The 19,351-nt window shown below is 54.8% G+C and overlaps 1 protein-coding gene across 1 annotated transcript in view; it reads right to left on the reverse strand.

The window, feature by feature from the left end:
• The window catches only part of COPG2 (COPI coat complex subunit gamma 2), a 121,739-nt gene that overhangs the window by 1,017 nt on the left and 101,371 nt on the right, over positions 1-19,351 (reverse strand). The window contains exons 21-23 of the mRNA XM_070071310.1: positions 1,208-1,305; positions 386-524; positions 18-116 (exon numbers count right to left, since the gene is read on the reverse strand). Of these exons, the coding sequence (XP_069927411.1) occupies positions 18-116; positions 386-524; positions 1,208-1,305 (336 nt within the window). The remainder of the gene's footprint in view (positions 1-17; positions 117-385; positions 525-1,207; positions 1,306-19,351) is intronic.

Here is a 19,351-nt window from a genome sequence, read left to right on the forward strand (position 1 = left end):
TCCAGTGGAACTCTTACCTGCCAGATAGAGCGAGTGGGAATTCTTGTTCTCTGGGACTTTATCTGACCTCTCACACGGCTGCATGCCCAGAAAGGTGATGATGTTGTTGACGGCTTCTGTGTGGAGAAGATTCATGCAGCAGCATTAGACAAGGTGGGGGCCCACCTCTGCACCAGTGTATGCTGGGAGCTCAGGGGGCGGGGTTGTGATTTGTGGAGAGAGGCTACAGGACGGTAAGATGGCTGGACTCGGACGATGAGGACCTTCTAAGTAAATGATTTATCAAGCCCTTAGAGACATGAGAGTTCTTGTTTTCTTTAACAGATAGCCTTGTAGGTTTTAACACTGCTATTATGTAACCCCTCGTTAGCAAAACCCTTCTCACCTTCAAGGGTTTTGGTAGAACTGAGGGCAAAGGTCTCCTCTTTCTCAAAGGTATCTCCCACTTCTTCCCAGGCAGCAGCGAAGTTAGGCTTCAGTACCTTCTGAATGTGGTCAGACACAGTCACTTCCAGATCTTCCAGCTGGCGGGCAAGCAGCAGGGGTCAAACAAAAGTGCTTTCCGCACAAACAGAAGTGGAAGGGACTAATCCCTCATCGTTCTGTGCTAACATCCCTGCAGAAACCTATGAAAAATTCCATGCCCACAATACTTTGCGTAGTCTGGATAAATGCACTGCCACAGGCCTTAGCAAAGGAAAGCAAGAAAACAGGACATCTGACACGAGCCAAATTCAGATCAACATCTGCAGGCCTGAGGTACGAGGCAGTGAGGCTGCCCCACGTGACCGCCCTGCACCTCTTGAACTCTGCACCCAGCACAGGGTGGCACTTCTCGGGCAGCTGCTGCCTCCATTCTGTGGAGGGTTCTCAGGTCACGATCTGGCTACTTAGCTTGTTTGCTGGAATAGCAACAAAATCAAAAACCATTCTGAATAAAGCCTGTTTCGTATATTATAATTGCATGAACATCATGTAATTATTTTCATCTCTTAATTATCCCATCATAAAGGAAAAGGAGCGTTTTAGTTATCCAGTGGTCAATCTCCATTCTCCTTGGCATCCGTCACGGGATTCAGTGAGGTCCTCCTTAACTGTAATCTGTGCGGGACCAGAAACCTCACGTCAGACGTCCCTAGTCAAATGCTGTCGGAGCAGCAGTGCCTGATGCTGCAAAGGTCAGACCGTGTCTGCAGGGGAGACTCACCACATACTCATCGTCATACCCATCCTCATCTGGAACCCCAGTGTTAGGGTCACAGTCCCGGACGGTGAACCTCATGGTACAGCTAAAGGTGCCTGCAACTGAGAGAGAGCGTAGGCAAGCCTATGTCAGTTCTGCGGAAGCAGATCTGCACCCCGCGCCGTGTTCCACGTTTTCAAGTTAAACATGTGCGTGACCTGTTTTCTAGGGCAAGATCGCTCAAAGACAGTCTGCTAATGGGGCAGAAAAGTGGTCCCAACAGGTATGATTTTAAAGTCTGTTCTGCATTGTGGGTTAGAATAGTACAGAAAAGCTGTCATGGCCAAACTCGATTTTGTATTTGTATGAAGAAAGCAGGGTTAAACATCCAGGGGCTTTTTGCCTGCCTGTCAAAGGGTCTATATGTTGAAAAATAAGTACAGTAAAAAACCACCAGGTAGAGAGCCTACAGATTGTCAAATTACCACTGGCCAAGTACATCAATGTCAACAGTAATGCTATCTTTGGACTGTGGACTGACAGTGGGGCCACAGATCGCCAGAATGGACTTGGCTTTAAGTCAACTTTTAATGTACAATGAATAAGTTAATAATGAAGTCCGAGTGTTGGTAAAGCCAGTGTCTGAAGGCAGAAAAGCCAGTAGGTACCCGTATGTTCTGAGATGACTGGCAGAGGTGACAGGAAACAGTGGGGGTTACATTTTTGGAAAGCGAAGTCTTGAAAATAGGATTTTCTGAGCTGCTTGAAGGAGTGCATTTTGCAAGCATGGATGAAGAAAAGGCATTTAGGATCTAATCCCTCCATCCATGGTCTAAAGAACTTACACAAAAATGCGAACTTGGGAAGCTGGAAAGTTATCTGGGGACAGGCAAGGAGAGGAGACTAGAACCATGGAGACAGCGTATGATAACAAGGGGTCTCCAAGAAGCACGTGGGAAATGTATGTTATGAACAATCTGGATTTCAGACTGTCTTCACAAAACTAAATGTATCTTAATTTCACTTTTCCTTGGACTTTCTGAAGACCCTTTTGTATATGTCAGGTTGGACAGTCGGACTTTAAACCGTGGAATTTTAACTTTAAACTCCACCCACCCACCCATCCAACTGCAGTGTCAGCACACGCTGACACTATGTAAAGGTGGAAAGTAATGTGTCAGACACTTCAGTCATCTTTCTATCTACCTCAGACCCGACTGTCAAGGAGTTGAAGAGTAGGGTTTGTGTGTATGGGGGTGGGGGGGGGGGAGTGTGCACTCACACAGGCTGCCCATATATCTATTTGACATTACAATTTAATGCCACAGATTCTAGGATGTAAGTTTTAGTATAGTGCTGTGTACAGCTGCAGGATGAAGAGCCTGGGAAAACTATTAAAAAGTTGTGAAAGGATACAACAGTTTAATTGGATCTTAAAAAATGCAGCAGATCTTTGGCAAGCAGAGGAAGGTACAGGAGTAGAAAAGAGAAGTGGCTAGGAAGTGCACGAGTGGTTGGAAATACCACGAGGATGTTAAGGCAAAAGTGCTGCTGAGAACAAACTGCAAAGTACTCTGATTCCAATGATTTTCCAAGGGGGTCTGGTGAGCTGAAGCAGTGAAGAGACAGAGGTGAGCTAAGGAAGATACTGCCCAATTCACACTCTGGTGGGAAGACTGCAGAACGGGTGAGAATTCAGAAGACCATGTTGAAAACAGATGAGAGTAGTAGGTTAACCCAAAGAGGAAGAGTGTATCAAGACTGTAGAATTATTTCTGTGTGGTAAGGGGGCAGAAGAAACAATGTTTAAATTAAGGTAGGATTTTCTTTAGCGGAAAAGGGAAAAAGATAAGTGGAATTTAATACAAAATTAGACCAGGTCACTGAAGTGTTAAAAAGGTGAAAGAGACATGGCAGGGAGGAAGGTCATGGTCACGTAAGGGTGACGAATCGGGACAGACACTGAGAAATAAGCTCTGTGACCAGCATGGTTCAGGTTAAGGAGTGGCAAGAGAAATGGGAGAAAATCAGGATGAATGGTAGATCAAAGACTAAGTAAGACCGAAGACACCAACATTATGTACATGATACAGAGAAATGGATGAGGATTAGGTAGAATGGTGTTAGTGGGGATACTGTTTCTGACAGCTTTGTGGCTGGTTTTTAGTTAACTGGTTTGGCTGGTACAATGAGAGGTTGTATGGAATCTAAAGTGAACTCGGGTAGAAGCACTGGTGGCGGGGACAACCCTGCCAGCTGCTGAGGAGAGAAGGTCAGAGGGGCCTTCCCAGGGCAAGAGGACACCCCTGCATCCAGTGTCACGATCTAACGATGTCAGCTTCATGATCAAGGCCAGGTCACAGATCATCACAGGGGATAAGGAAAGAATGAATGTCTTGAGTTCTGACGTGAGAATTGTTTTCAGAAATGGGGCTTGTCTTGTGAGGACTGACTGAAAATGAGAGTCAATTACTGAAGAGATTTTTCAGGAAAACAGAATTAAACTACGGATGCTGGAAGCTAAGTAAGGAGGGAGACGTGTGAACCTGGCTGAGGCACAGAACATGCAGTGTGACCCGTGGAAGCGGTCATCCTCCACCACTGGAGGGGAGACCATGACAAAATAAGTCACGGGGTTTTGACGACTCCAGAGAGTTCATTGAAATACTGATTAAAGAAAAAGTGTGTCAACAGGGCAAAAGATGAGACAGAAGGTGATAGAAGGCTCTGGAACAGGCGGAGCCCAGCAGTGCAGGCTGAAGTGGAAAGGAAGAGAAGCAGTGTGTGTGCAGGAGATCCAGGCCGGTCAGAGTAAGTGCCGAACACGGGGTGTGTGCACCCACCCAGGAAGTCGGGGCGGGGGCACTGCTGAGGGGGAGCAGGGAGGGGGGGCGGGGAGAGGCGGCACTGAAGAGGCCCTCGGGTGAAAAGCAGTCGGGCAGTCGGTCACTAAGGAACGAAGGTTTCGAGCGGAAGAGGAGACGGCACTCCTTGGGGAAGAGGAGTAATACAGGCTGGAAGGAAAGGAAGGCAATCGTACGGGGGGAGGCCTCAGCCGGAAGTTACGGCAGCCTGTCAGCCCAGGTAGGTCTGCCTGGTGTCCAGGCGTGGGAGGCAGGCAGGATGAGGAGGCCCCAAGCAGGAGGAAGCACTGGGCCAGCTCTTGAGGCTCCGCAGGGAAGCTGACGGGAAGCTGACGAGAAGGCCAAGTGCGCGAGGGTGCGCCGAGGGCGAGTGCTGACGCAGGACTATCCTGGCAACTCCAGAGAGCCTGTACTTGCTCACAGAGGGTGAGGAGAGGCGGGCAGTGTGTCCAGAGAGTGGGTGCTGCTGTCGGCTGGGGAGTGGGTAGACGAGGAGGGAGGGCCTCTGGAGAACAAATTCTGCCTCCGTTTCTTCTGTGGAGAGGTGGATGTCAGGGATGACTGGTGGCTATGGCATTGCAGTATAACTGCACAATGTGCTGCTGACGTTGCTCTCGGAAGTCACCTGCTAGGCAAGGACTGGTCAAAAGTGACAGGTGTTTCATTGGAAAATATCACAGAGGAGGAGAAAGAGAAGCTGGGGGCTAGAAACTTAAAAAAAAAAAAAAAAAGATGAGGTAAGAAGTAAGGTTTGGGCTGGGGTACAGGATACAAAATTTAGGAAGGGAAGGGCATTAAGGAGGGCCAGAATTAGGAAACCTGACAAGTGGCAGAGTTGCATATTTAGTAGAGAGATGTGAGTTAGCTAGATTATAACCAAAGACAGAGAAAGTGGCCATTTAAGAATTGGTGTGGGCCGGTGCCGCGGCTCACTAGGCTAATCCTCCACCTGCGGCGATGGCACCCCAGGTTCTAGTCCCGGTTGAGGTGCCGGATTCTGTCTTGGTTGCTCCTTTCCTAGTCCAGCTCTCTGCTGTGGCCTGGGAGGGCAGTGGAGGATGAGCCCTGCACCCGCATGGGAGACCAGGAGGAGGCACCTGGCTCCTGGCTTCAGATCGGCACAGCATACCGGCCGTAGCGGCCATTTGGGGGGTGAACCAACAGAAGGAAGACCTTTGTCTCTCTCTCACTGTCTAACTCTGCCTGTCAAAAAAAGAATCGGTGTTAGGAGGGCACGCCATCTGTTAACCTTTGCGTGAGTGATACAGCAACAAATGTGACCAACAGAGTGAAAGTCAAGAAGTCAAGCAGGACAGATCTGAGCGCTGGCCAATGGCAGGAACTCTGTGCAGGTCTGGACTAAACTGAGTGCAAACGTATCGAGAATGGGGAGGAGGGATGGAGGAAGGGACGAGATGAGCAGATCCATGAGAATGCCAAAAGGCAGCAGATGACAAGCAGTGCTGTGGGTAACAGCGAGCAGTGGAAGAGCCTACAGAGAACATGGGGTCAGCTGAAGACGGGCAGGTGCTGACAGCAGGGAGACGGCAGCACCAGAGGTGGTCATGGTTAACGAGGCAAGAGGACAGACTGGCAACTATGTAGAGGGAGCCCTGCATAAGGAGCGTTTGCTGGAAGTGAGAGAGGCAGCAGAGGAGGAGGAAAAAGCCAAGGATGGCGGCCAGATAGCACATACGGATGAGGGTGCGTGCGTCAGGCTAGGGGGCAGAACACGCGGGAGAGTAGAGCACGTACAGACGGGCATCAAAGAGGGCTAAGTGGGAACAAGAGGAAACACGAGCTGGGAATCTGACAACTGTGCACTAACCAGGAGTGACGCAGAGTGCGAGCTGGGCGCATGTGCTTTTGCTGTCCTGGAAGCTTTGCTGGAAAAATACACGTAATGGGTGTGGTCGGCAGAGTGAGATGGGAGAGAGAGGCCAGGTGGAAAGGGCAGAAGATGCGGCCGCTGGCGAGGAGCCTGTGGAAGCCTGGGCTGAACTGAGAACAAGTGCACGCAGAAAAGAACTTCTGACGTGAGGGGAAGTGGTGGTGGGCTGAGCGGTGAGAGGGGAAGCGGCAGTGGGCACGAGGGGAAGCAGCGGTGGGCGCGAGGGGAAGTGGCAGTGGGCTGAGTGGTGGGCACGAGGGGAAGTGGCGGGGGGCTGAGCGGTGCGTGCCCACTGCGAGGGAAGAGCCCAGAGCCGCCACCTGACCTGCTAGAGCGACGCACACGCAGCAGCTGAAGGCAGGGGCAACACAGACAGAAGATGAGGCTGCTTGGTCTTCTAGGGCCAAACAGGGAACAAGGTGAAGCTGCCCACTGATGGGAAAGGGCGATTTGAAGAGTGCCAGGTACTGACTGGTGGTCTACGGTACCTCGTTTGGACCTGGGTTCTGGTGGAGTAGGAAGGACGCGTGAGTCGGCTGAGGCGAGGTTTACTGCAGGAAACCAGCTAAAAGCGGCAGAGGGAGTGACATGCAGGGAGCCAGGTCAGGTGACGAGAGATCCCGAACACAGAAACCAGGAAGAGCTCAAAATGGCTCCCACTGGAGAACTGGAGGGGAGGCTCAGTGGTGACGGACGGTGTCTCTAATACAGTTGGAAGGCCCTGGCTGGCAGTGGGGATTGGAGTAGACTAGCTCTTAATTCCACGGGTACAACTCTCTCAGCAAACACCTGCTTAACAGGAAAGCTGAAGGTGTCTTACTGAGATGAGTTTTCCTAAGAGGGTATTACCAGCACCTTAAAATACATCAAGCCTGTACAGTTAGGGAGCATGGGGGCTGGTGTGGCCATGAAAGGCCCCTTGTATTTCTGGAGGAATGGTTGGGAATCATGAAGGAAGCAAACCTCCAGAGTGTTGGTATCCACTGCTATGCTAAAACAATAGAAACCAAAGTAGGTAGGGAAGATACAGTAGAACATAACAGAATAAGGGAGAAGGAGCAGAGGGACTTTAATCTGAAATAATGTGAGCACTGCATAAGTTAGGGTAGGGCTCAGGGCTCAGGGAGCTGAAAGGCAGATAACCTGGGGTGGAGAAACGTGGCAGAGCTCAGGGGTCGAACACGTTAAATATTCTGTGTTATAGACTAAAGGCAGACTAGCTCTTGAAATTCTGATGGGAAAACTCAAATACATACACAGGCATTTCAGTCTTTGAAGATCCCATTACATACATTTATGGATATATAAGTGTTCATTAAAGTTTACAAAACATGTATGAGAATGCATCAAATTCATGTAGTGATTTTTCTCTTGGAAGGGAGAGAGGTAAATTATCGTAGGGAGTGTTACAAAAGTCTTGATTACACACACAGTATTTTAAAAACTGAAGCAGATATGGCAGAGATGTGAAGAAGTGTAGTGGGTATGTGAATTTGGAGGCTGTAAAGTTTGAGTCTTGTTGATAAGAAAGGATAGAATCTTGATAAAAAGCTGGGAACTACTGCTGTGAGCAGTGTGCAGGGGTGAGGAGGACCTGTATTGAGAGTGGGAGGAGCACACCTCACGAGAAGCATGTCTGCCACTCTGCTTACAGACACGCTGATGATGCGCTACTACATATGAACATGCAAATGATCAAAGGGAATTGGGAAGGACTTGCTCAAGTATGATGTTCATATCTGTCATAATATAACTGGGTGTCAATGTATAAAAAGACAGGAGGACCAAGTAGATAAAATTGAAGCTAATATTTAAGTAAAGCAAAGAGGTGTAGGATTTAGGCTAGGGAGCAGAGCCTGCAGTTTGGTATAAGGTTAAGGAAGGAAGGTGGTAAGAAGGGCCAGGATGGAAGGCACTGACCGACATGAGGATCGGAAGTTGAGTGAGAGCTGTATGTAAAACCAAACAGCAGTCAAGGGAGGACACAGGGAGGTGAGAACATGAGGGAGTAAGAACTGGAGTAGGAGACGTCACTGCCCAAATGGCTTTGCTGGAAAGAGGTCCGAAGCCACTGGTGCTGTCAACAGAGTGAGAGGTTAAAGGGACCGTCATGTGGACTACGGGCCAGTGCAGGGGCCCTAGCAAAGTGCAGGCTGCGTGGAGGCTGGAGACAGATTCAGTCCAGAGTGAAGGCGACAAGGAGCATGGAGGAGGCTGGAATACTGAGGCTCAGCATTAGGAGCACACATTTGCAAAAGAGATGATCACAGTCCTTGGGATGACCCTGCTTCAAGAGGAAGGGAACAGAGTTGCAGCACGAGGGAAAGAAGAGAGGAGTAAGAAAGCCGTGTGCAAGTTGTTTACGACAGGGAGTCGCACAGGTTGACGGGAGAAATGGCTATTGTTCCATACTTGCTCACGGTCACGACAGAAGAAAAAGGGAGTGAGGGGAACACGGCATGGATTGGAGGGAGCTGAGAGGTTGTGATGACAAGACGGATACGACGTGATTAAAGAAACCAGAGTCCTGGGCTGGAAGGATTGGCTCTAGACTGTGCAGGCAGTCTGAGGAGGAAGGAGCTGGGTGGGCTGGCCCCCGGCGGGCAAGGTGGGACTGAAGTGAGGCCAGACTGCAATAGGTTACGAGAGCCCTGCGGAGCAGCCACTGGTGGAAACCTTTACAACCCCGGGTCAGGTGGTTTGGGTGTGGCGTGGATACTCTCTACACAGACAGATGAATGCTGCTGCATGAGGACTGGCTGAGAGCATAAGGAGGTGGCCCTCGTTATGCAGAATCTGGCATTTATGTATGTGTGAGGGTGAAAGACGTGAAATGTTGACAATTTGGTGGAGAAATAATCAAAGGCAGCTATTAAAGACCCACCCAAGTGTGAGGCAAAATTGGCCAAGAAGTTAAGAAATCGTGGCTGAAAGTAAGACAAGTAACTGAGACTGTACATTTAAAAAAAAAAAAAAAGAAGAGGGTTGGATGGAGAGGAAAAGTGCATGGATTAGGCTGGGTTTGGAATCGGCAGAGTGTAAAGTGGCAAATATGACTTGAGACCACCTTCACACAATTTAAATACCTGATAATGTGAAGAGTTTTTACACACATACGGCTGTGCGTGATATGCGTATGTTGCGATTCTAGCTCTCCTACCACTAGGCTCACTTCCTATGCTCAAGGGTTTCAACGTGTGCCTTCCCCACAATATGGTTGTGACAGCTCAAGCAACTCGCCCACTGGTAAGTAAGCATTCCCAGAATATTCCTTTCTATATTTTATTAGGAAGATGTGTATGCATTTGCGTCGGGATCATTTTGTACCACTCACATGCGTGTATGCTAGTGGACAGATTACAGGAATTAGGCCGTTGTCCTTTTGAATAATTTAAAAAAATACTTAAATGTTTTTATCATAATGTTTTAGTGATGGTTAAGAAAACAGGTTGGGTTTTTAAAGGGAGCCGGAGGAGGAGGGCTGTTTCAAAGGTAAGGAACTGCAACGTGTTTACTACTAGACATTGTTATTTAAGCATGGAGGCTTTATGGGACCGTGTGGGGTGGCTGTTAGAAGAAAGGGAGGAGGTAACAGCGGTAACTGGGATTCAGACGCGGGCAGGGCAGTGGCCAGGAAAGTGTGTTTTCATGACAAGTGCAGCGTGCAGAGGAAAGTGGAGATGATGGCAGTGCAGTGGACGTAAGGCCAGCGCCCGACGGCCTGCCAGGCCCAAAACAGGATGGGAGCAGGAAAGACTGCAAGACAGCAAGTACTACTGGGGGGTATCTGTGCGTGTACAGGAGTGCTACACAGTGTCTGCACAGTTGGTAAAACAGGTTCTCCCAGAGCAGAATAGGAGGACCAAGAAAGTGGGTAAAAAGTCAGTGTTCAATTTACCTTTAGATGGGAAAAGTAATGTGAGGATGATGGACAAGAAACAAGAATTGACACTGTAATCTTATCAGAGGAACAAGGGAAAATGCAGAAGGAAACTCGATAAGAGTGCTTTGGGATTTAACCACATGGCAGAGTTAACTTGAGTAAATACAGGGCTATGCAGCATCCCAGTAAGAAAACCCATCAACGATGAGGTCTGCACAAGAATGGGGGCATGGGGCTGAAGATGGACCAAGAGTGTTTTAGGGAAAAAGGGTGAGGATGGAGAGGAAGCGGCCAGGAGACAGCTCTGAGGGTCAGCGCAGAATCTCGGGAACAGAGTGCAAACGCGAGGCTAAGCGGAATATTTAAGTCCAAGGCCAAACAGAGGAGAAGGGGGAGGGTGGGGACAGGGAGCTGCAGGATGGGACTGGAACTCACACGTCGTATCCAGCCAGGACTGCGGCTGCCGCACAGAGACGGCGGTCAGCAAATGGTGGGGCGGCGTGGGCTGGGCGTGGGGTGAAGCGGTGTTCAGGATGTCAGAAGAGAAAGAAGTGCAGAATGGATATGCCAAATTAGGATGCACAGGGGACCAACGCAGTCCCCGAGAAAAGCAAAACTGAAATGAAGTGTCAACAGCCATGCAGAAAAAGTGACAGGAACAGAGGCAAAGAGAGGCACGGATCTGTGTTAGGGGTGGAAACGATAAATACTGCAGTGTCAGGAAAGGGGAGGGAGAGTGGGCGCGGGGGCAGCGGGAGGCATCAGAGTCCAGACTGTCATCAGACACGGGGGAAGGGCCTGTGAGACAGGACGACGAGGCTGACAGCGAGCACGTGGATGTAGCCGAGAGGCACCTGGGGTGGGGTGGGGTGGGGTAGGGTGGGGGCTGAGTGGGCGGTGAGGCTGAGGTGGGCGTGTGGGTGAGGGCGGTGGTGGCTGTGCCCCGGGAGGGAGGCAGGGCTGAAGGAATGAGGGGTCAGGGAGGGCAGCATCTTGATGAGGGAGGAGTGTGAGGAGGGGGAAGGGGGCATCCGTGTCAGGTGACGCTGGGCCGTGGGGGGCCTGGAGGGAGAGAGAGAAGGGAGATGTGGGCCAGGTGGGAGAGTCGAGGCAGGTGCTCCCTCAGTGCGCTGTCCCGGGTGGGGAAGAAAGGTGTTGGAGTTCGTAGGGAAGCACCGCTGTGCAGAGCTGAATGAACCCTACAGGGCTCGGGGCTGTGGGCCTTGCTCCCTGCTGAGGACCTGGCTCGGTGCAGTCTCTGAGCTGAACTGCCTGAGCGCTCCAGCGCGGGACCGGGGCAGGTTAAGACGGGAAGACACCTGAGAGGACTAGTGACTGACCCCAAGTTCATGAACTCGGACAGCACCCAGATCTGGCAGATCGTGGACACGCTGGTTCCTGGCTATGCAGTAGGGGAGGAAAGCCACAAAAATAAGGAACCTTTCTCGGGAGATGGGGGAGGAGGTGAGAGCTTTGAAGTCTCTTGGAGCTGATGGCGGAACACAGGTGGCCCAGTGGCAGGAGCTATGGTAAAGAGCAGAGCAAGGAGAAACGGATCTGGTTAGGCTCTGTGCCAAGGGCGACCCGGCCCGGATGAAGGAGCAGAGTGAGCATGGAGGCCGCACACCCGAGCATGCAGGAAACCCGTGGGAGAAAAGAACGTGGTGTGGCGAAGGCCAGTGAGCGATGCATGAGGCAGGAGAACGTCCGAGGAGCAGAGCTGCAGAGGCAGTGGTCCCGGGACTTGCTAGAAACGACCAGTTCAAGGAAGGCTGTGGCGAGGCAATGAGAGGGCAGGGAGAGCAACTGAGACAGGAAGTGACTGTGGCCAAGATGGCAGCACCAAGGATGAACTCAAGAAAATGAGAGAGAGAGAGTGCAGAGGCGGCGCACCGAGGGTGCGTCTCCAGCAGCTGATGTGGGTGCATGCAACAGAGGAAGGCGTGCTGGAGATGGGCTGTGTGAGGTTTAACACAGAGTGGAGAGACGGTGGAATCTGGCTGCCATGGGCATGTGGCAGGTGGGAGGCAAGGGGAGTCGGAAGAGAGGCTGGAGGTCTTACCACAGTGGCAGAAACATCACATGACTTCAGGGGGAAGGGATGAGCATCCGGGAAGGTGCCAATAAAGGGGAAGGATGCAGCTTGCAAAGTTGGGGTGCTAGCAGATCGCAGGGGGCTGGGCAGTGGGATGGGTGGTATCCAGGCTAGGCCATAGGACAAGAGCAGAGCAACACAGCTCACGTAGGTGCAGAACTGCTCCATCAGGAGAATGTAGGCTAACCGGCAAGACCAGGATGTACCGCATGCTGAGATGGCACTGTCCGTTAGTGTCGGGGACTTGGGGACAGGCTCAGGCAGACTGAGCCCCGCGTCTGGGTAGGAAGATGCTGCAAGTGGTGGAGAGAGATGGAGAACCAGTGAGGAGGCGGTGATGGGTGGCATTTACTGAAGCCCTACTTAGGCTGCTCAGGGACAGCTGAGAGGAGGGAGGTGTAGCCTGTAGTGAACAAACCTGCAGAGGGACACCGGGAAGGCAGGGGCTCTGGAAACCCTGGCACCCAGTGGGACATCACAGGTTTAGGGCAGGAGGTATCAACATGTCACTGTGCTCTGGAGGTATGTTTCGGGTGTCTTGATAGAGAGTAAGAGAGCCCTGACGCAGGACACAATGGAGAGGTGGGTCCTGAAGCCTGAACACGGGGGTGGTAACGCAGTGTGGCCAAGAGGCCAACACAAACAAGAAGGGCCCACAGAGTAGGGAGCTACATGTTCCGAGCAGGGCTTCACTTGCTGGATGGCGGCAGGCGAAGTGAGGAGCAGAGGAAAAGACAAAGTGAGCCAACCGCCTGCCGAGTGCTGTGGGGATCCACTCGGGGGAGACGGGAGGGAACAGGCGGCCTCGGGGAGACTGCTGCGGGATCCGTGGGCGATACGGACCAGCGCGAAAGGCGAGCTGGAGGCTGAGAGGTCGGAGCAGCTCAGAGAGTGCACACGCCCCATGGGGCAGGAGGAGCTCGTCGGGCGGGGACTGGCACTGGTGAGGGGAGAAATGGGGCCACAGGGATGTGGCAGGGAGGCTTCTGTTGGCCACAGAGACGAGAAGTCCCTAGGAAAGAAGGTGAGCTGTAACGGGCACCAGGTAGGGAGGGCAGGGGACAGGGCAGCAGGCTGCACAGCCTCCCGGAGGGCAGGGCAGGAGGGGAAGAACTTCAGAGCGCACAGGCCAGCACGAGGGCTCCGCGCAGTGAGAGCACTGGGCGAGGGGCAGGTGGAATGGGCAGGGGCAGGAGTTCCACGTTACCCCGCATGCTGTTGTGAGGGTCAGAATTCGGGCTGAACTCCACATTACAGACCTGGAGGGGAACATGGAGGAGGGTGAGCAGGGGGCATCAGTCAGGACTGGCTGGTCTGGGTGGCGGGGAGGAGCTGGGAGTGCCAGGGTGGGGGTGGGGGTGAGGGTGAGGGTGAGGAATACTAACTCGATCCGAGGCAGTGAGCAAAGCAGCCCCGTGTGCTGTGCCAGTGGAGAGCGCTGAGGGAGGTACGCACAAGTCGGGAAAGACTGCGAGTCCACACTGGGAGACATGGGGGTCTGCCGTGGCTGTCGGCAAGGGAGAGGCAAAGGGCCGGCTTGACACAGCAGGGAAGGATTGGAGGACCAAAGGGAACCGCATGGGCACTCTGACCGGGAGAGGTGAGGGCGGATGAAGGAAGAGGGACGAGTCAGTACCCAGAGGGACCAGGCTGGTGCAAAGCAACTGACAGAGCGAACCTGTGAAGGACTCTGCTGCAGACGGAGAGGGTGTGGCGTGCAGGCAGGGAATGCGGGAGCCAGGAGGCTCCAGGCCCAGAGCACCGGGCCTGCAGCAGAGGGGAGCGCTGAGGTCCGGGGCTGAGGACAGCAAATGCGACAAGATGCCGGGAGCAGGGTGTGTTGGGTGCTGACCGCCCCAGCTTCTCTGTGAGGGCGAGGAGTTTGGGCCATGCTCTCTGCTAAGGATCTGGTGGTAAAGGGGGCATGGTGGGGGCCAGCACAGGGTGGCTGCAGGGCTGGGATTAAAGGAGTAGGGAATGGGGTGAACAGTGGTTCTGTGCAGCGGGGGGATGAGCTGAGTTCCAGGCACTGAGAAAGAACTGCTTCCCTGGTAGCTGCGAGATGAGAGCTGAGTGTTGATGGTGAGAACCACCCCAAGCAGTCATGGAGAGCAGCCTCAGGGCTGGTGTGAGTGACACAAGGACTTGAGGACAAAGGTCTGGCTCTGCAGTTGCACCGTGTACTTGGTTTGAGAAGAGGAGGGGTGAGGACCGAGGAAAACGGGTAGTACTGCGTGCTCAGGAGGAGAATGACAGCACAGTATATTTTCAGAGTGCCTGGGATCACACAGGGGGTGTGGGTGCAACAGGGGAGGGTAATGGGACCATTCCCAAACTGTCCTGCAGACGGGGTGAAGTGGCGTGCAGGGAGGGAATGGGGGAGCCAGGAGGCTCCAGGCCCAGAGTGCGGGGCCCCCAGCAGAGGTGCTGAGGTCCAGGGGTTGAGGAGAGCAAATGCAACAAGAGGAACAGGGAGGGTAGGAGGCGTCCATGCAGTGACACCCAGGGTGGGGGTGGCTGTCACCTTCACCCGAGGGGGCTGCGGGCAGGGCCCCAGGAGGCCTAGCTACACATGGTGGGGGGGGGGGACAGAGTCCTGCTCACACCGACTGAAACCCAAAGAGCCACAAACAGCACCAACACCCGACCCCAGAGGCTGAGTGTGATGGGTGAGGGTCCCTGCTGGAGGGGAGAGTGGGGGTGGGGCAGAGGTGCTGGGAGCCGGGGCACCGGGAGGCATCAGAGTCCAGACTGTCATCAGACGCGGGGGAAGGGCCTGTGAGACAGGACGACGAGGCTGACAGCGAGCACGTGGATGTAGCCGAGAGGCACCGGGGGTGGGGTGGGGTGGGGTGGGGGCTGAGTGAGCAGTGAGGCTGAGGTCGGCGTGTGGGTGAGGGCGGTGGTGGCTGTGTCTGGGAGGGAGGCAGGGCTGAGGGGATGAGGGGACAGGGAGGGCAGCATCTTGATGAGGGAGGAGTGTGAGGAGGGGGAGGGGGCATCGTGTCAGGTGACGCTGGGCCATGGGGGACCTGAGAGAGAGAGAGATGTGGGCCGGGTGGGAGAAAACGAGGCAGGTGCTCCCAGAGTGCATTTTCAGAGTGGGAAAGAAAGGATCCACAGAGAAACGTGAGGTTGTGCGGAGCTGGAGGGAACCCTCACCCGGGGCCACGGGGGTGTGAGCAGGGGCTGCTGGCTGGGGTGCGTGGATGCAGTGGGGTCTGTGTGGCGCTGGCAGCAGGACAGGTGCAGGGGCGGGTGCAGGGATGGGTCTAGGAGGTGGTGACCCTGGGAGGCCGGCTGCATCGCTGCCTGGGGGTGGGGGCAGGGGGAGGTGTGATGGTCTCCTGTCCTGCAGGAGAGGTGGCGGCAGCAGGATTTGCCAACCTGGGCCCAGCAGTTGAGTGCAGGACAGGATGAGTGAGAGCATGGGGGGGGGGGGGGGGCGTGACCCAGTGGGGAAAGAGGTGGTACGGCGGGGGAGGAGCCTTACAGGTACAGGATCAGAGTGGTGTCAGAGGACCGGAGAATGCCCTGCGATGGCAGAGGTGAAGGTGCAGTGGGAGGGAACCGAGGAGCCACGTGAGGAGAGGGTCAGCCCGCGGGAGGGAACTGGGGAGCCCAGGGGCAGTGACGGAGGCCTACAGAGCACGACACTGCAGAGATGATGATGGCTCAGACTCTGGGACCACGTGGCGATGGAGGGCAGTGTAAGACCAGGAAAAATCGGGAGGAATGGCTCCAGGACTTAAAAGGATGGTCTCCACGGTGCAGGAATGAGAAGGTGGATGGCTGGCCTTGAACTTAAGACAGCAGACAGCATCAGCACAGCACGTTTGGGGAAAAAGGATGGCAAGGTGGTGGCAGTGTGTGCAGTCCACTGACTGACAGGGAGGTGGCAGTGCAAGGATGATGGGATGTTGAAGTGTCAGTGCAGGAAGAGAACAGCAGGAGACAGCACAGTGGGTAGCCCAGGACACTGGATTGGTATCCAGCCTGGAACAACACCCCCTGGAGCTGGGCTGACATGTAAGGTGGTAGGTGGACGGCCATTAGATACAGGGTTTCATAGAGACTTGAGACTCTAGGATACCATATCGGCAGCGGTTTGAATCACGGCTGCTCCGGTTCTTGTCCAGCTCCCTGCTAATGTGCCTGGGCAGGGCCTGAGTCCTTGGGCTCCTGCCACCCAAGTGGGAGACCTGGATGGAATTCCTGGCTCTTGGCTTCTTCCTAGTCCAGCCTTGGTTGTTGCGGCCACTTGAGGAGAGAACCAGAGGCTGGAAGATAGACCTCTCTCTCTGCCTTTCAAAAGTAGGTAAATCTTTAAAACAAAAGAATGGAGTAGGAGGTGCCTCAGGCTAGTGAATTCTCGTGAACTGTATTTCCCTAGGGAGTGGCGGTGCCGAGGCTCAGCATGGTAAAGGTGCCTTGTGTAAGAATGTAGAGATCCCAAACCAAGATCTCGGGAGGCAAGTCAGTGGGCTGGTGGTCTCACGGAAGCAAAGCAGGGAGAGGAAGCAAAGCTTTGGTACTTGCAGAACAGGGCCCACAGGAGAAAGGGGGCCAGCGGCCCCAGGTGTCTGATTGCACAGAGGAATCTGGCCATCTGCAGTGAGAGGCAACCTCGAGGCCCGGGATGGGCTCAGTCTGACTGAGTCTTGGGCGTGGGCAGGTGGTGAAGGCGTGGCAGGGAATAAACGCGGAGGAGACGGTGTGCACGCTTCACTGTGGCTGTGCCCTTGTTGGAGGGGGGCTGAAAGGATGGAGGGGCAGGGTGTGGTGAAGACGGCTGGCCGTACGGCGGGGCTCAGTGAGGTACAGGGTGGGGACCCCTCGAATCCAGTGGGCACAGAGGGTCAGGGTGGAAAGGCCTGCAAGGGAGTGAACACTTACGGCTCTGGGAGCTGGGCTGCATTTTTAGGTGGTCTGAGTGGAGAGGAGGGGGAAAGGCAGGCCAGGACACAGACGAGCGGTTCCTGTGTGTGAATATGTTCTCGGCATCAGAACTTGGTGCTGCAGCGTTGCACAGGGGAGAGGGAATGGTACTGGCTGGCTCCAAAGGGCAGTGGGAGGGCAAGGTTAAAGGACTTGGTGAAGCCACCTGCAGAGGGATGGAGGTGATGGTGCAGAGGACAGGACGCAGAACAGTAAACTGTGAACTGGTGGCAGAGTTGGTGGGAACCTGCCTAGTGCAGCAGGAGGCAAAGAGAAAGGTTGGGGTGGGACAGGTGAAGGAAAAGACAACATCATGGAAGGCCATGGTGGAATCAATGGAGGATCCAGACAGGTGGCAGGAGAGGGGTCTAGGAAAGTACGGAACGCGTCTGAGAGGTGAGTGCACACAGCTGGGGAGGAAGGCGCAGCTGTGGTGTGGACCACTGCCTCCCAGGATGGCCCCATCCCACACAGCTGAGAGGCAGTGAGGGTCCCTGGGCCATGGAGGCAAGGAAGGAGTGGCTGACCTGCAGAGAGGCAGCAAAGATGGCTGTGACGCTGGGACAGTACTGCAGGACACAGGGAGTGACCGACCGCAGGCAGACATGTTGCGAACAGGCGCCCAGGACAGGTGGAGCGCAGAGCGCAGGGTGGAGGGGAAACCGCTGGACAGCAATGGGGGCTGGGAACGGGGCGGCCTTGGAGTAGGCAGGAAGGGACGCAGACTGCAGGCCAGTTTGCCAGTCTTGGCACAGCGAAGGGTGGATGGCAATGGGCAGGAGGAAGTGGCCTCTTCAAACCTTGTTGTTGGAAGGGTACAAATTTTAGGCCAGGCTCTTTACCACGGATCCGGCGGGTAGGGTGGGTGGCGGGGGTGGGATTCGGGATGGAGTTTGGGTCAGGGTTAATTGGGAGGGATGGGCGGGCAGGGTTGGGAGATGGGTGGGGGTGGGGGTAGGGGTGGGGTGGGGATAGGGTAAGTAGGGGTGGGGGTGGGGGGGTACAGGGGATAAGAGCCAAGCTCCAGGGTATGAGAAACAACCTTACTAATCAGAGATAGAGAACAATTACATGTGGAGTGCTGAGGCCAACGAATACCTGCAGGAGAAAACAGTCATCCACCCAAGACCCAGAAGGGAGAAGTAAAGGATGGGTTTATAGGAAACAAGGAGGGATTTGAGGACCAAAGGGTACCGCGCGGGGCACCTGACTGGGAGAGATGAAGGAAGAGGGTCGAGGTCAGTGCCCAGAGGGACCAGGCTGGGGCAGAGATGCTGACAGCGAACCTGTGAGTCCGCTCAGCGAGGTGGGCGGGGCACGAGCCCTGCACTCAAGGGAGGACTCTCCTGCAGACAGCGTGGGAGTGTGTGCAGGGAGGGAATGGGGGAGCCAGGAGGCTCCAGGCCCAGAGCACGGGCCCCCAGCAGAGGGGAGCGCTGAGGTCCAGGAGTGAGGAGAGCAAATGCGACAAGAGGGACACAGGGAGGGGAGGTGGCGTCCACAGCAGTGACACCCCGGGCGGGGGTGGCCGTCACCTTCACCCGAGAGGGCTGCGGGCAGGGCCCCAGGAGGCCTAGCTACACATGGCCGGGGGGGAACAGAGTCCTGCTCACAGCGACTGAAACCCAAAAAGCCACAAACAGCACCAACACCCGACCCCAGAGGCTGAGTGTGACGGGCCGCCTGGGGGCCGTGCACCCGGGTGAGGGTCCCTGGTGGAGGGGAGTGGGGGCGGGGCAGAGGTGCTGGGAGCCGGGGCACCGGGAGGCATCAGAGTCTAGACTGTCAGACGCGGGGGAAGGGCCTGTGAGACAGGACGACGAGGCTGACAGCGAGCACGTGGATGTAGCCGAGAGGCACCTGGGGTGGGGTGGGGGTGGGGGCTGTGTGGGTGAGGGCAGGGTGGTGGTGGCTGTGCCTGGGAGGGAGGCAGGGCTGAAGGCACGGAGAAGTCATTGAAGACAGCGTCTTGATGCAGGACAGAGCCTGGGAGCTAGGACAGAAGTGTGTGTTGAGGAAATCTGGGAATGCGCTGCACCAAGCTAGAGGGGCAGGGTGGACATGGAGGACTGGGGACGAGGCAGGCAGAGGGGAAGCGAGCGCGCAGGGAGCGGTGGGAGGGGACTAAGGAGAATGAGGCTGCAGGAGTGGCATCTCAGAATGTCGGGGATCACCATGTCCACAGAGGGCCTGAGAGTCACTCAAAGGTGGGGGGACGTGGTACTGAGAATGGAGGATGTGCAGGGGTGAGTTCATATAGCAGATGGCCTCAGGGTCGCAGGGTGGTGGAAAGAGGCTGGCCATGGTGGCAGCAGTGTGGGCAGGACAGCAAGGGAGCGGGCGTCGAGGCAGACTGCTGAGTGCACTGGCTGACTTGCAGGTGGCAGGGGAAGCAGGACTGGCTGGCAGAGGGGAAGAGGAGGGTCCCCGGACTGCAGTGGGGAGCACGCAGGAGATGGGCCCGGCATGGCTTTAAATCAGTGTCCAGGTGAGAGAG

This window comes from Oryctolagus cuniculus, chromosome 3 (genome assembly GCF_964237555.1).
Source record: "Oryctolagus cuniculus chromosome 3, mOryCun1.1, whole genome shotgun sequence".
In the NCBI taxonomy this organism is placed as follows: Eukaryota; Metazoa; Chordata; class Mammalia; order Lagomorpha; family Leporidae; genus Oryctolagus; species Oryctolagus cuniculus.